The 17415-nt window shown below is 43.2% G+C and overlaps 3 protein-coding genes across 11 annotated transcripts in view; all 3 read left to right on the top strand.

Moving 5' to 3' along the window:
- LOC103462393 (ferritin, heavy subunit) overlaps positions 1–17415 on the top strand; it is a 201145-nt gene that overhangs the window by 165903 nt on the left and 17827 nt on the right. The gene's annotated exons all lie outside the window — the stretch shown is intronic.
- LOC103462394 (large ribosomal subunit protein P2-like) overlaps positions 1–17415 on the top strand; it is a 106487-nt gene that overhangs the window by 75137 nt on the left and 13935 nt on the right. The window lies entirely within an intron of this gene.
- bdnf (brain-derived neurotrophic factor) lies at positions 2434–16973 on the top strand. 9 transcript variants are annotated; one of them, XM_017304148.2, is made up of 4 exons: positions 2434–2530; positions 4084–4202; positions 4417–4574; positions 15785–16973. In XM_017304148.2, the coding sequence occupies exon 4, from the start codon at positions 15806–15808 to the stop codon at positions 16613–16615; it is 810 nt and encodes a 269-aa protein (XP_017159637.1). In that variant the 5' UTR covers positions 2434–2530; positions 4084–4202; positions 4417–4574; positions 15785–15805; the 3' UTR covers positions 16616–16973. The 9 variants fall into 9 exon arrangements, with proteins under 9 accessions (XP_017159637.1, XP_008403379.1, XP_008403372.1 ...); XM_008405154.3 differs by lacking the exon at positions 2434–2530 and adding an exon at positions 2629–3299; XM_008405155.3 differs by lacking the exon at positions 2434–2530 and adding an exon at positions 3314–3548.

The following is a 17415-nucleotide window of genomic DNA, read 5'->3' as shown; positions in this document are numbered from 1 at the left end:
TCTCTGCTGTCCTACATGTCAGAACTGGATAAAGTGCCTTGTAAAATACTAACGGTCCAACAAACTTTAAACTTTAGTGTGTTTTGTATATGACGTTTTTATGTGCCAGGCCAACACAAAGTGGGGTATAATTTTGAACACGAAGGAAAACGATACATGGTCATGAACATATTTTTTTACAAATGAAAATCTGAGAAATGTGATGTGCCATATTTCAGTTTACATTTTTTTTCTTTCTTTTTTTTGCTGTAATTGCAGCTGCATATCACTTGTGGCATTTTTTTTTGTCTATAGAAACAGAAATTTACGCCCAGTCTTCTTTTTAAAAACTGCTCCCGCTCAGTCAGATTGAATGGGAAGCATCTGTAAACTGTTATTTCAAGCGTTGGGGCAGATTGTCCGTTGGACTTAGTCTGGACTTTGATTGGACCATTCAAGCACATGGATATGCTTTGATCTATACCCCTCTATTGTAGATCTGGCTGGATACTTGGAGCCATTGTTCTGCTGGAAGTTGAACCTCCACCCCAGTTTCAAGTTTCTACAGCCTCTAACGTTAATTTTTCCAGGATTATCTTTTTTTTTATTGCATCCAGATTCCCCCTATCTCCAACTAGCTTCCCTGTCCCTTCAAAGAAAAAAAGTCAAGCCCCCTCAGCATTACGTTGTCAGGTTGGCAGGCAGTATCATTTTGTACATTGACCGGTTCAGTATTGTTAGTGTGCTTTCACAAATTTCACAGAATAGCTGTATTTTACTGAGATTAGATTAATGGTTAAACTCTCTTTCCTCTTTCTGTGACTTCTGAGGGCAAATATTCAGAGTATCAGAGTAAAACTATACAAACAGTTTTCTGATTTTTTATTTTTTGATGTAGCATGTTCCTTCCACTTCACAATTTTGTGTTACTCAGTGGTGGCCGATCATAAACGTTGCAGTTGGAGCAAAAATATGACAAATTTCAAGAGGTACCAATACTTTTTCAAGACATTGTTAGTGGCACTCGTATTTATCTGACAAAATATTCTATATCAAAACATTTTTTTAAAAGTTCTGAAACTGGGATAAAACAAGCACACAAACAAACAACAAAAAAGGTAAAGTATTTTGGCATCCCAATGGAAGCTACTGCCATACAACCCATATGCAGCCCAGGGGATAAAGTGATTGATCTGTGACCTCGTGCTTGGCCATAAGATGATCATTATGGTGAAGAGTGCGGGGGAGGGCATGGATAGTGCAGAAGAGACGAGCATGAGTCAGTAACAAAGTCTGCTACAAAAAAAAAAGAAAAAAAAAAGAAAAAGCTGTGGGAGCAGAGGAAGTGCTAACAACATCACAAGTAGGAGCAAGTCAAGTTACCACGTCAGAAAAAAAAAAAAAAGCAAAAAGGCCCGAGAGTAGGATGATGGTAGGAGCCAGAGATGATGGTGACGAGAAACATACATCCTTATCATTTTATCGTGTGAGGTGATGAAAGCAGTCCACACTCGGCTGGAATGTGTTACTTCCCTCTTATTTTACGTCTCTGCCTTTTAATGAGTAGCCCCCCACCTGCCCCCCTGTGTGAAAAGCCTACAAGGAGTGACTTCAAGGATAATAAGCTGTGTGTCATTCTTATGCCCAGCACTTGTTGCAGACAAGGTGGACAGAAATCGTCATATTCTATAACAGGAAGATGATCACAAATTAAAAAACGCTGTGCTAATTTTATCTGATTATGCCATCTTGTGTCTTTGAGGCAGAAATGTATTGAAACAAACGTGTGCTTTTGCTCAGAATCACCTACATTTGCCAATAGCAGTATAGCGGGCTCTGTCACTCAAGCTGGTGGAAACAAGTTGAGACAGGTACTGTGAAATAATAATGTAAAGTTAGGTCTTGACCCTTCTCAGTCTACACCTTTAGAAAAAAAAAAAAAAAAAGTGGGTGCCAGTGTGACACATCTGAGAGATTTCTGGTTACCTGGAGCTCTTTGATGATCCGTGGGAGAAAGTCCAAAGATTTCCATTTTGGTGCCATTGTCTCCTGGCAGAAGCAACACCCACATGCAGGTTCCCACAACGCGCCACTCAGTGCTGCGTGATTTCTATAAACTGTGACCAAAGAGTAATTTATATCGCAAGAATGACACTTTTCATACACACGCACAAACTCCACAAAGTTTGGGATGCTGACAAAGAGTCAAGCAAATATCACCTATTACTCATGTTACTTAGTACATTTGGGGCTTCACTTGCAAAGCACAGCGCTTCGTCACTGCATAACAATCAGATGGCTGAGTGTTGGCAGCGCAACTGATGGAATTTTACTGAAAACAGATTTCGCCTTTGAACTTCCACATATTCCTGATCGAAAAGTGTCATCCCTGATTTTTTTTTTTTTTTTTAAGCGCCGTGGCCGCCTTTCTGCAGGGTCGTGGAGTGTTTTTTTTTTTCTTAGAGACGTGGATTAACTTTTGGATTTTTCTCATATTTGTCCGGAGGAAAGAGGCAAAAAATACGCAACACTCCCCGCAGTAATCGTCAGTGTAAGTATTTGAGAGTCAGAGAGGTGGGGTGGTAAAGGGGGGTGCGGGTGGGGGTGGGGGGGAGTAGAGGGGAGCTTGTTTTTGAGCAGCAACAAGTTCCTCAAGAACTTGACACGCAGACATAGGGGCGCTATAAATGTGTGTTTGTTTTTGCGAAGTCCACCCCGCTGCGCATTGTCCGTGTTGGATAAGATCTAAATGTCCACTGCGTATGCGTAATAGGCCCGTGGCCCTTCGCCAAACTGGGAGATATAGTCTATAACACAAACAGACGAATAAGTCAGTAGTTTTATGTCCGTCACTGGTCCTCCGTGCGGATTTAAAGCTTTAAAGGCACTCGTCGAGCGATCAGTCAGGGAAGAGAAAAAAACAAAAACACACAGAAAAAAAAAAGAAGAAGAATCCCCTACAGTCTCCCCCATAAAACTTGTGCCGCCGTCGCTCATTTCAATCACGTAAGACCCCTAATGGCGTTGTCCGGGCGAGGGTGTTACGTATATCTCTACAAGCTTTTCTGACAAGCCGGGCGTCTTGTTGTTGTTTGTCTAAACTGTGGAGCCACCAAGGTGTTGCCTCAGAGAGTTTAAGCACGCCGATATTGCAAAGGGTTATTAGATTCATAAGTCAGCGAAGTGGTGGGCGATCTACTGAGCACAGCAGAAGTTCTCATATGATGACTTCAAACAAGACACATTACCTACCAGCATCTGTTGGAGTGAGTGGATATTAAGACACTTCTATCTCCAGGACAGCGTAGGGGAAAAAAATGGTGAGTAGCAATGGAAACACAGCAGCAGCAGATGATGATGGTGGTGGTGATCAGAGGATGATTACAAGTAAATAGTCGTGCTTGGTGTTTAGTCTGGCAGCGCATTGCTGGAAGGGTTGGACTCGGGGGCTACTTGACAAACTCAGCATCGAGAACCCATGTCTGCTGAGGCTGGTGTTGACAGAGCTTGTGTGAATGAGACTGTGTGGCATTTCTCTGCTCAGGATATGCCGGTTCAGTGAGAAAGGGGTAAGGAAATATTAGATTGGGTCTGCGCGCAATGTGTGGATGTGATCTCGGCTGCGTGTTGGCACCGATGGGGCTTTATGTTTAATGCATGCATGTATGTTCTTTTTGAGTGCGCCGAGATAAATAAGCAACATGTGCCACTTTACCTGTGACACTCGTCTTATACCAAGAAGGTGATGGGAACGATCGGGGCTCGGTGTCAGTAATTTGGCGTTGAGAGTGGTGCTTTTTTTTTTTTTTTTTTTTTTTTTTTTTGCTTTTTTTTTTTTTGCACTGAATTGAACCGGCGTTTATCATGATAGGTGCTCTAATCTGGAAGGAAATGTCCGACCAATGTGTGATCAAATATTAACAGGACTGGCTTGGCAAGGGGTGGGAAAATACACGTGACAAAGGGAAGCAGCATAGTTTTCTTCTTCTTCGTCTTCTTCTTTTGAAAAAGAGAGAAAAGCAGTTTAAAGTGGGCGCTCGAAACAAAAAAGTAAAGGTCTTTTCTTGGCCCCTCATAGTTACCCTGGCTGTGTTATGCTTTCAGCACGTTGGACAGAGGCACCGGAGTCGTGCATGGACTAAAACGCCGAGTGGACGCCAACTCTCTTTCTCTCTTTTCCCAACCCCCCTTTGCCAAACCTGGGATTGTTTTTTCAACTTTTGGTAAGCTCATTCTCAAGGATCCTTTTGGTCTCTAAATGGGAAAATAAACAGGATTTTTAAAGAGAGCGAGGCAAAAATAAATAAATAAATAATTAAATAATTAAATAAATAAATAGGAAAAACAAGGGAGAAAAGAAAGAAGCGCTTGTTATTTTTTTAAAAAAAAATAAACAACAAAGATCATAACTGTATTTTTAATTTTTTATTTTTGTAGCGCACTGTCAAAGTTGAAATGTTAGGGGCGTCTAGTCTTTTGCACAGCACATTCTCGGTACCTATAAGCCCCCCCACACTGCGTTAAACTTTGGGACATGCAAGTCTTGGTCGCGGAGATCTAACCACGCACATAGTGGTTGTCAGCCCCTTGTAAAGGTAAGAGCACAATCCATTGTTTTCATGTCAGTCTTTATCTATTTTCTCATTATTCCTGTCGTCTTCGCGGGCTCCATCTCAAATTAAACTCCGACTTAAAAAAAAGAAAGAAAAGAAAAGAAAGAAACTACAGCATGCAGCCTTTCGCATTGGCTTGGATGTGTTAGTAATTGTGGACATTCAGTGACCGAAATAACTCCGAAATAAGACTCGATCCAGGTGACTAAATAACCAAGCAAATTAATTAATAATCTCTTCCTATTCTTCTCTCTACAATTGAACATTTCTTTGAAAGAAAAAAAAGAAAAGAAAAAAAGAAAACGATCGGTGCCTGCAGGGGTGGAGGAAAAGAAAGAAGAAGAAAAAAGGTGGCGGTGTGCGTGTATTTAAACTGGGACTGCTTTTCGTGCAGAAAGGGAGCTTTTCGAAGCGTTTCTGGAGTTCCCGAACACTGCCTGCTGCAACATTATTTGCGTAATCGTTGCGTTGTGCCTAATCATGCTCCCAATATGGGACTTAAGACGCTGCAGTGATCCTTCCAGCACGAAGTGGAGTCGAGACGCAGGTGCATTTCATTCTAACATCTATCTGCGCTTATGTTTTTGTTGTTTTGGTCTGCTGCATTCATGTTTTGCCTTCATATCAAACCCTCTGGATTTTGTTATCAACCAAAAATAGCCCTACTCTTTACCCCCCCAGTCATCCCCCCCCCTTTCCTTTCCCTCCATCGCCTCCCCCCCTCCCGTCATCGCCATCAAATCACTTGTGTTTTTACTACGACCGCTCCACGGTTTCATTCATAAGGTGCTTTTCACTTCACCTGCTACCCTATCCCCCTCTCTCTTTTTGTCCGCACAGAGCCCCGTGTCGACCTGACGAACACTGTTCGCTCCGATGAGTGATATTAAAAACAAAAAAAATTAAAAGAAGCTAGAAGGGGGTGGGGGGGTGAAAATGAGGAGATGTAGAGATAAAATGATGAGGGGAAATGAACGATTAAATTACTCCCCGTTGCCTTTCACGAGCGCTACCTGCGAGGTTTCCCTCTTTTTACTGCACAGATACAAATTGCCGCGTTATTGTTATTAATATATGTTTTTTATTTTTATTTTTTTGCCTGTGTGAAAATTACAATAAAGATGGGCGTGGTCAGAGAGGATCCGCTGACAGATGTTATGGCTGAATGTGATGCTGAGCGATAAGACGGCTTGATGTGGAATTGTTCAGGAAGCGGGCGTTTTCTTTCTTTTCCTCTTGTTTCCTCTTTTATTTCCTTTAAAAAATCACTTCGCAAGAGTATTAAAAATCAGATGCACATTTTAAAAAAGAGCTTCGGGGCTTTTCTTCCTCCTCCCAGCCCCCCTTCCTCTCCCCCACTCCCCCCTCTTGGACGACTTGTAGCCTTAAAAATCGTCTTGCACAGAATCTGTGGATATTGCCTATCCCCCCCCCCCCCCTCCTCCACTACCACTCTTCACATCGCTCCCTCTTTCTCGCTCCCTGTCTCTTTCTCAGTCATCTTTTTTCTTTCTTTTTTCCCCCCCTTTTTTTCATTTGGTCAAAGATTTAAGATTTCTGATCCAAGACGAAGCAATTGCATGGCAAAAACAACAGAAAGAGGAGGAGAACCCTCCCCCCGCCTCCCCCATCATCTCCTCCTAACGCCCTACGGTAGTCCTGTTTTAATCAAGACTCCTCGTTCCAGGATGCGTCTTCATATCAATATGAGCGCGTCCAGTAAATTCCTAATTGCATTTAAAATATGGGTCTTTTCCGTCGGCGTTTTCGGTATATTTTTTTTTCTTTTCTTTCCATTTCTTTTTTACCCAGCAATGCAATTAGCGCGAGCAGATCGGTTTCTGCACACTGACGCCTTTTAGACACTGAAACCAAAAATAGATCATATTACTTATGAGGCTGCCCGACACTCATAAAGGCTCTCGTTTAATCAAGACGCGTCGCAGGCTTCAGATTACAACAAAATCAGGTCTTAAAACTGTGGCACTTTCAATAAATCTTGGGCCTTTTTTTATTATTATTATTATTATTATTCACCGATGCATCATGTTTTATTAATATTAACATTGCATCGGATTTCTCGGCCTTGTTTTTAAATCTAATATTTCCTCAGCATATTTCCCAGTCATGTAGCAGTATTTTTATTTCAATTTTTCTCTCTCACCCCCCCTCCTCCTATTTCAACTGAGACGTGGGATTATGGTGTGGGCGTGGGCGTGTTGGGTGGAGGAGGAGGGATGAGCGGAGGCGGGTAAGGAGGGGTCTGTGGGGTGGCACGACACACTTTGTATGTATGAAGGTTTTTTTATAGCACTTTTCTGCAATGTACGTCAGCGGATCAGTCCATAAATGGGGCTGCGTGCGCTTGTGTGCGGGCGTGCTCCCGCTTGCGCTCGCGCCTGTGTGCGTGCGTCTCCGCGTGTGTTATCTTTACCGAGAATCTCCCCTCTCTCTCTCCCTCTCTCTTTCTCTTTCTCTCTGCCTCTCTCTCTCTCTCTCTCTCTCTCTCTCTGTGCACTCGCAGCTCTGCAGAGTTGGGGTGGGCGTCAATAACAAACCTGATGGTAGGTTTCATTGCAAAATAATAATAATAATAATAAAGAATAAATCAGAATAAAAACTCTCGGTAGGCTTGCATAGAAATGCGCGCAAAGAAAAAAAAATGATACCTATGTGAAATTATTTTTTTTAAGGTAATGTTTTTCCATCTATTTTTTTTTTCCATGTTAATGCAAATATGGGCCTTGTTTTGTGATCAAGTCGGCGCAAAATGTTGATTTGAATTTAGATGCGATTCTCACATTTTGATCAAACTTGAAACGTGACTGCCCACGTTGCCGCAACGTTTTCATTCATGAAATGCCAGTCCTTTAATCCGGGCTGATGTCTCATGCAAATAATAAATAGGATATTGATTATTTTGGGCGGAAATCTCAGCTCACGGCTTAGCGGACGTCACGATATATTTAGAGCTAAAATTAATCATCTTGATCGTTATGGAAATGTAGGCAGCACCGCCCGCCGCGCCGCCGCGCCGCCACCGCGGTGCTTCTGCTTTAGTCACGGCACCATCATCTTCATCACCATCACCAGCACCTCCGTCCAATTAACAGACTTGCTCAAACAAGTTCTGGCAAGGAGGCAAAGCTCTGCACCTTATTTTGCATCTTTAATTACCGTCATTTAGTGGCGTGATTGAGGGTTTCACGTCGACTAAAAAAAAGAAAAAGAAAAGAAAAATACACTATTAGTTATTAATACACAGTGGAGTAATAGTTAAGATATTTAGCTTCGAAGCACTGCGGGACAACAAGGATTCACGATGTGGTGTGTATGCGTGTGTGTGGGTGTGTGTGTGTGAGAGAGAAGGAGAGAGAGAGAGAGAGAGAGTGAGGGAGAGAGGGAGAGAGAGAGAGACCTGCATGATGCCAGTAAACCATTCACGTGTGTCTCCCAGCAGGTGACCATGCAGCACTGGATTCAAGCAACTCCTGCAAAACATAAAAGTATGAAAGTTCATTCAGATTGATTTAAAACCCTAAAAAAGAAAACAAGGCAGACAAGTTCAAATTGCACCCCAACCTTGATTTGCCAGCAGGTTTGAATAACAAACCATATTTGTGCTCATAACAGACACTTCAACACTTCCAAGACACTAGATTTGTAAGTTTTCATTCATAGAAACCTTGTTGGACGGAGAGAAGGGACAGATAGGGTTTAACAGGATCGAAGTAATGTATCCCCTGCATGATGGTGTGTGTGTGTGTGTGTTTCTGAGGTGGGGTATATCTGAGGCTTAGAAAAGTCTGCTGTGGCTGCCTCATGATTACATTAAAGGTTATTGTCATCACAGGAGGGATGACATTAGCTCCTGACTTCAGCATCCGTTTAAAGGACCCAGTTGACTGGGTTTGTCAAGCTCCCTCAAAGTCTTCTCCAGCTTCGGCTCTCAACTCATTTGACGTCACTCGGCCTCTTACAAAATGTTTCCCTGGTTGACGTGTTTGCTCCTTGAGCAGGAATGCAATTCCACTTTGATCAAAATACCCTCGTCGCCTCCCTTTATCCCCAGCGAAAATGACATTTCACAAAATGTCATTTCGCCTGTGTAACACGGCTCTTTCTCCTCCACCCCCTTGCACAAGGAGGCATAATTCTACTTGTTAAGTGGAGCTTTCGGTGGCGTGGACCTGTCAGCTTCAAGCTGCCATTGGCAAGAGGAGCCTTGAAAGGTTGTACAGGCGTGTGGCGTTGTCAGCTCTTGTGATAGGTTCTTTTGCTGCATGGTATGAAGTCAGAATCCAGCTCCTAAGACCCGCAAAAACAGAAAATCTCATTCAAAAAAAAAAAAAACGGAGTGCTGAGAGATTCTGTATCTCAAGAAGTCCAACATCTCATGTCAAGTAAAAGAATGTAGTTGGTTTCCTTATTATAGATTTCTATGTGATCGGTGAAAAAGAGGCTCATTGTTCCTTATTTTCATTCAGAAATCCCAGACTGCACCTTCTCATGATGAACCACCTTCAGTAGTGCTGTAGTTGCAAAAAAAAAAAAACGTAAGAGAGACCATGTTGTTGTTTTTGCTTCTCTAATGAGATGCCAAGTGATTTATTTATGAATTGCTTGTTTGGAGCAGCCCCCTTGTGCGGAGTGCATTTTTCTCTTTTCTGTAAAACCCTCTTTGGAGTCATGTCGCTCAGTGATTGCTGATGCAACTCTTTGTCATCCAGAGTTTGCCCTCACCTCCTGTGTGCCTTCGGGGAGGGCTATATCTATCCTGGCATGTCCCCGGGTGTGTTGGAGGTGGGAGTGACTCATTAAGCAGGTGTGAGCATCCACTCCCATACTGCCGCATGCCAAACAAGAGCTCCATGCAGGGAAAAATCATGATGGCAATACAGCAAAACGCATCACAATTAATCTTTGCACCAGACTGGGGCCAAGCCAGGGGGATAACTAGCTACAGCATGCTCTCTCTCTCTCTCTCTCTCTCTCTCTCTCTCTCTCTCTCTCTCTCTCTCTCTCTCTCTCTCTCTCTCTCTCTCTCTCTCTCTCTCTGTCGTTCATCTGAGGTGGAATTTCCAAGTGTTCATCACCACCATTGAACGACTGGGCCTCCACTGACATCTTCATTTGGATCCAGTTGATGAAGGAGGTGAATTGTTCCCAGTCTGTTTCATATGTGGGGGGAAGTATTAAGGAACCAGAGCTGTTCTGAAGCTTTGTTTAGGTGACATTTGGTTAGAATAACCTACTCTACCTGCTGAAGAGCATCAGCCAGAGTTTCTTTGAGATATTTCTCTTCTAAAGACCAAAAAAAAAACAAAAAAAAACGATGAATTTACTGTGTGGTTTTCATATTTTAATGTAGCAGAATATGACTAATGGGAACACTATTGAGAGTTCTGAGAAACGTTAATTGGTTAAGGTGGCATAAAAATGTCCAAAACCATTAAGAAATACTCTAACTCTTCACCCGGCCCTCTCACTTTGTGCAGATGCCAACATAAAAATGCTTATTTTAACCATCTGGATATCTAATTTTACTCAAATAGGGCATCTTTAAATGGCACGCAGTGTATCACGACTTTGGTGGAGACGCGCTGTTACGCAAAACCCCCAGAAAACTATGCCTCCTCCATAGACTGTCTAAAAAAAAAAAATACGGAAGAGGAGAGGCTTCGGTGTTGCTTTATAATCTACCCAGACATTATGGCGTGGACACAGGCTGCACGGTTTGAGGACAAACAAAAGCGCGTAATGCACGCTGGAAGCGCATTAACAGCTCCGGCTGTGGGCTGTTTAGACAGCAGTTCTGCGGCGACCAGTCAGCCAGCGGCAGGTCACATGTTGCAGCGTCATTGTGTAGTAAAGTTACAGTAGTTTCAAAGAGGCTCCTCATTTCAGCTCCAGAGGTCTCCTCATCCCCGTTGCTGCTGCAGCTGCTGCCGCTGCCTCTGCTGCGTCTTCGGCATGCGACAACTTCGCTCTCAGACCATCTCCGCAAACGAGCCGCGCAGCCATGGGAGTGCATTACCTCAGCCGTGCAATTTCCACCATCAATAATTTAATCTATTTGCTCCAAAGCTGAAGAGATATCCCGAAGCTTCTTCTCTCTCTTTTTTTTTTTTCCCTGTCGGGAGAGTTGCAGAGAGGAAAACACCTCTGAAGTAAATTACTGAGGGAGTTGTCCACAACATCCCAGATGACACCACAATCCTGTTGAATGGTCTGTTTTACGACTGGGCAGTAAAAGGTAGGCTGAGGGGGGGGTTGTTTTGTTTTGTTTTGGGTTTTTTTTGTTGTTGTTGTTCTTTTTTTTTTTTTTGCTTTATCAGAATGAGTTTGAACTACTTTGAATGTCTTTTATTCCTCCTGAGATAAAAAAAAAGAAAGGTGTGGGGGGACGGGGGGGGGGGGGGGCACAGACAGTGTGTGTATGCGTGTATGTGAGGTGAGATGGGGAAGGGAGGGGGGCTCTAAAAGTAGCTCGATCAAGTCCAGCTATCCTGCGAACAGACAGCGCCGCGGCCCGAGAAGGGATATGTGTAACCTTATCCTGCCGTTCATTAATAAAAAACGCACTTATTATGTTGATTGGGTTTCCAGCGGAGAGCACAGGCTCAGGAGATGTAATCTCATGCAAAAAAAACCCCCAGCAATTTCATTCCATTAATAAAGCAGACTATTGTACTAAACTGCGTGTGCGTGAAACCCGCCAAGTTTTCGCATTTTACTGCGGTTTAAACCTCTTTTAAACAGCTCAAGAAAGTCAGTATTTATCTGTTTCCGCTCATTATAAATACTCTCCTCCGCCGTGGTCTGAAATGAATCATTTGCCGCGGTTTTAGTTTGTTGTTTCTATAAGGGGGGGGAGAAAAAAAAAATTTGATGGACTCATTAAGACTTTATAGGACACCCGAGACCCAAAACGCCCTGCTGCGGCCAACTTAAACTGTTGGCTTCAGTGTGGTGTGGTGGTACTAAGTAACTTCACGACATAAACAACAAAGAAATCCAAAGAAGTGTTGGAAAACAACTGACCACGTTGGTGACAGATTAGTGGGAAAAATAAATTGCAACTGGAGACTGCAAGATTAAAGCTGGAAGTAGAGATCTATCTATCTATCTATCTATCTATCTATCTATCTATCTATCTATCTATCTATCTATCTATCTATCTATCTATCTATCTATCTATCTATCTATCTATCTATCTATCTATCTATCTATCTATCTATCTATCTATCTATCTATCTATCTATCTATCTATCTATCTATGGGAAGGTGAAACATGAGGCGCAAGAGCTGAAGCGCTGATTATTTCACGGTCTCACACGCCATCTAGTGTAAGTATATGACAATTGCATCCATCTTCAGTCCAATCTAAAGGCCTCTTGGTTCTGGGACTCAGTGGTTGGGTTTCACTGTCCATGGGTTAAAATGAATTCTAGATTTATTTATTTTTTAATCATAAAGGCTTCACAGGAAGCTGTGTGCATTAACACATAAGCTGCATCAATCACTTAATGTGAGAGTCATCTTAAAAATCAAAGGATAAAAAGAGTGGGGTAGAGGAGGCGACGAATTTGGGTAGCATAAATCACTCAGTGTGTGTTTGGATTCCTCTCCGTTTCTGTGGCAGGAGGCAGGTATGATCTCTGGCGATGCTCATCTATTACCAAATGTGCTCCAAAGCTTGCGTTGGATTGAAAACAGAGCTCAGGAAAAGCAAGCTTCCACATGTGTCAGCCATTACTGCAGACAACTCAATTAAGTCTGAATGCCTTTTTAAGTGCTGCATTGTGGCACATAAGGGGGTTCTTGGGTGATAATATTTGCAGTTTTCTTCAGGAAAATTTGAAGGATTTGGAACCGTGGGGCTGTGCATTTTGTGTATGAAAAAAAAAATCGCTTCTGAGTTGATAGTTTTGCCCACCACAGTTCTGGAGAAATTAAAGAAAGACGTATGCCCATGGGGGAACTGTGGTGGGAGGCAAAGAGTCAACGCTGCGCACATTTCTATTGAAATACGCAGGGCACACTTCGTCCTTTCATCTCCACTGCTGCTGTTTATGTTGCTTTGTAATGGCTTTTAAGGTATCCTGCATGCAGTTGGCAGGGATGAAGCCATAAAGTGTGCTGACACGAGGGAACGCTACTGAATGTGCAATAATACTGGCCTTTACTAGTCCTTTCATGCTTTGGAGAAACTTTTCAGCGACTGTCAAAGGAGGCATTTATCACTTTAATCCCCACCTGGCACGGAGAATGAAGGCGAGGGTAAGTTACACATCCCTGCCAAACAGTCGCGTTCTCTCTCTATCTCTCTCTGAGTGGATGAACAGGTGGTCATCTGGAGACGTCAAAGCCAAACACTCACCTGCTTCCATTGTTCGGGGTGTGGTGTCATAGATAAAGGCGTGTTTAAACAGCAGTTTTTGCCCGTCTTTATTTCCCCTTTGCTCTAAGTTATTAGCCCAGCACTCATATTTAGATGGTCGGAGCCTTTAGATGAAACTTCACTTCACTGTGTGCTTACCTGAACTTTCATTTTAAAATGGTGTTTTAATCAGTCTGGGTTGGAGGAGGCTGTACTTCACTCAGGGAGCTGCTATCTAATGGCCCTGTTTTTAATTCCCGTCTCGCTGTGTTACTCATCCTCATTGTGTTAACACTGAATTATTGTATTTGTCACATTTAGCCTCTTTTGCAGATGCAAGGTGCCGATTCTCCACTGGTCCCACAGCAATTAAATGATTCATTGGCTTTATCACGCTTTAACAGGATGTTGATTGAGAGCGTAAGCCATATTGATTGTCCTGATGGAAACAGGAAATCACAGAGATAGAAATAAAATCATCTGTTGTTCCCGGTGTGAGGATACCCAGGGGAAAGGCAGGCAATTGCGCACTGTTGAGTGGCATTACCCCCAGCAACCTCCTCCCCTCCATCCTCTCCCCTATGGAGACCTGGAAGAGACGTCATCCGCGGTTGTTATGCTGCGAAATGACGCTGGCACTCTCTCCACCACCCTACCCTACCCTACCCCACCCGCCCCTGCTACTGCAACATTACCCCTGTGGTCTCTTACGGAAGATGCAGCACTCCTCGTCTGCACCATTTCCAGCATGAAGTTTGACGCCTGACAGTAATCAGCCCCTTGCTTTCTGCCGTCATTTCCCCTCATGTGGAAGTGGAACCACTCGAGCGCAATGCTGATAATAATATCAGCCTAAATGCATCCTACACATAAAGCTCGTGACTGGCCTCGATCCCGTAAACCTACATGATTCTCTCTGTGCTGGGAAATCTCCACTGAAAACCCTCGACATGTGAACCGGAATATTGCTTGAAACGATCAGCGGGACTTATTATCAATTTGCAGTGATAATTTGATAATTAGCTCTTTATCCATGGCCTTTGCCCCCATTGTTGTTTTAGTTGCAAAGATTAAAAAAAATATATACCCCCATCCTTACACACACACACACACACACACACACACACACCCACACACGCATACACACACAGAAGCCAGCCCCTCCCCATGCCCTCCCTCTGTCTCACACACTCATACACTCTGGAAGAGCACGTCACTGAGCTCAGGGAATGAGTGGCTCATTAAGAAGAAGGATGTGATATTCTGAATAGAGACTGTGAGACTCCCTGCACGTCTATTTTTAGCAGCGATATCTCTATGGCACTCACCGTGGTGTCGGTTAATTGCAGCCACAGCCCCAGATACCAATTAAGAAAGAAACAAATGCTTTTAAGGTGGGGATGTGTTTTTTCTTCTTCTTCCTACTGGAAAGGTCTTGTGTCCATCCTTAGTGGATACAGGGAGTGTGCTTGCTCGCCTTGTTTTGGCCGTGTCAGGTTTGGGACATGCAGAGTGCAGTCAAAGCATCAGCCAGGCTATTTTTAAATGACTCCCAGTGGAAGACAAGATCTAGATTTTTTTTTTTCTTTTCAAAATATTTATGGTTGCTTTAATGTCTCAGGCTGTCGGATGTTCACCAGCTCATTGATCAGCTGTGAGTCTTAGAGCTTCTTGGAGGTAAGGGATGCAAACGTGCTCAGGCAGTTCAATAATTATGGATGTGTATTCAGCATTTTCTCTTCATCTGTTGTGGCACAATGGTTACGTTGTGACTCTTTGAGAAGGTTGGTGTACAGCAGGGGTCTCAAACTCCAGCCCTCCAGAGCAGGACTCCAGCAATCTCTCAATGTCTCCCCGGTCTTTCAGTAAGCAGCCATGTTCTGCAGAGGGTTGCTAATGACCTAATTATTTGGTTCAGGTGGATTGCAACAGAAGTTGCAGGACAGTAACCCTGGAAGCCTCGAGTCTGAGACATCTGCTATGTGTGAATCTGTCTCTGGTGGATCCAGACTTCCTTAAAAACAGATCTCATGTTCCTCATTCATGGCCACAAGGTTTGGTGTCAGACTGGTCTTGCTGTGCAGACCGGTTTGTAGTGCAAACAGTGTAGCAGTGCGGCGGCAATGTTTGCCAAAGCTGAAATAAACACAATATTAGCCGCTCTTCTCAGTCTGTCAGCAGATGCTGGACATGTGAGAGGTTCCTGAGATGTTGATGCTGGGGAGTTCTTGTTTGTTGGGCTTTAAACAACCACTCAAACTACCAGAACGAGGCTAAAAAAGAATACACACAGTGTGAGCTTTTAAAACAAGACAGTTACCGATGCAGAAAGGGTGAATGATAGCTGGGGCCATTATAAAACCACACATGCCTGCACATTCCTCACTGTACCCTGTAACACACCTCTTCATAAATAATAGCAAGCCTGTTAGGATGTTTCAAGCATCTATTTGTGCACTCTTATCTTTAGTAATAAGCAGTCTCTCTCTCTCTCTCGCTCTCATCTCTCTGATGCTCAGCACAGCTTTGGTGCGTTTGCTGCCAACAAATTGAAATCTAAGCCAGACCTCACATAGATTTACAGTTTGCAAACAGTTTGAAAGCACTGATGACACGGTGCCATTATCAGTTTGATAAAAAACATGTTGTGGTATTTCTAAAGCGCTCTCTTTTTGGCGTGCAAACAAAGAGTTGTGGGTGTTAAAAAAGGATTAAGTGATGCATTAATGATCAACAAGGGGCTAGCTTTGGGAGAAATACTCCTTCACTAACCGTCTTGTCCTCTTCCCTCTTTCTGTTCTCCCTCCAGTTCCACCAGGTTAGAAGAGTGATGACCATCCTGTTCCTTACTATGGTTATTTCATACTTCAGTTGCATGAGAGCTGCGCCCCTGAGAGACGCCCCGGGCATGCGGGGCCATCGGACGGAAGGCTACCTGGGCGCTGCTGCGACGGCCCCCCGAGGCCATGGGACTCCACAGAGTGGCGGCGGGCCGGGCCAGCGCGAGGAGCTCCCCTCGCTCACAGACACGTTCGAGCAGGTGATAGAGGAGCTGCTGGAAGTGGAGGGTGAGGCGGCGCAGCTGGGACAGGGGGCCGACAAGAGCCAGGGAGGTGGGGGCCCGTCGCCCGTGGCCACCGCAGAGGCCAAGGATGTCGACCTGTACAACTCGCGGGTGATGATCAGCAACCAAGTGCCTTTGGAGCCGCCGTTGCTCTTTCTCCTGGAGGAATACAAAAACTATCTGGATGCTGCGAACATGTCCATGAGGGTGCGGCGGCACTCCGACCCCTCGCGGCGTGGAGAGCTCAGTGTGTGTGACAGTATTAGCCAGTGGGTGACAGCTGTGGATAAAAAGACGGCGATAGACATGTCTGGGCAGACAGTAACCGTCATGGAGAAGGTCCCTGTCCCCAATGGTCAACTGAAGCAATACTTTTATGAGACCAAATGCAACCCCATGGGGTACACAAAGGACGGCTGCAGAGGAATAGACAAGCGGCATTATACATCCCAATGCAGGACAACCCAGTCCTACGTGCGAGCGCTCACCATGGATAGCAAAAAGAAGATTGGCTGGCGGTTTATAAGGATAGACACTTCATGTGTATGCACATTGACCATTAAAAGAGGGAGATAGTGTATAAAATGTATAGATTTTATTGAAGAGTTTAAAAAAGAGAATAAAGAGAAAATATCTATTTGTATATATACATAACAGGGTAAATTATTCCGTCAAATGAAAATTTTATGGACTGCATGTAAAAAAAGATGAAGTTTATACAGTAAAGTGATACTACAGTCTATTTATTGAACATATTCATGACCTTGTAAACAATTAAAAAAAATCTGATCAGTCATTTGCGCCCAGTTTAAATTACTATATCACATTAAAGGAGACATTGTGATCTGTTTACGTTGCCAAGAATTAGAAAATGAAGGAAAAAAAAAAAACACGGGCAAGGAATGAGAGAGGACAGTTCCATCTTCAAAAGCTTGCATGCTGCTTTCAATTGTGAATTCAGAAATTCTCCACTTTCAAAGAAAAAAACCAAAAAAAAAGGATATGATGCTGACCAAAAAAGAAAAAAAAAATCATTCAGCTCACATATTCAACAGAAGATTCCTCTCAAGTAAAATTATCTGTTTACTGTTCTAAACTTCTCAAGGTAATGTTGGAATTACATACTATGTCAAGGTGCTGTTGTCAAAGCTTTGCTGTTTATTTTTTTATCCCCACCAGAGGAAAAGATATATTTAAAGAGCTTATATATATATATATATATATATATATATATATATATATATATATATATATATATATATATATATATATGAAGAAATCTATTCATTGACATGTTTCTGGGTTAATATTCATTTTGTATGTTGTGAAGTTGTTTGCAATATTAAACTGAAATATTTGAAGAAATAAAAATGACT

Source organism: Poecilia reticulata, chromosome 3 (genome assembly GCF_904066995.2).
Source record: "Poecilia reticulata chromosome 3, P_reticulata-male-v2, whole genome shotgun sequence".
Classification (NCBI taxonomy): Eukaryota; Metazoa; Chordata; class Actinopteri; order Cyprinodontiformes; family Poeciliidae; genus Poecilia; species Poecilia reticulata.
This window is presented reverse-complemented; position numbering and strand designations above follow the sequence as displayed.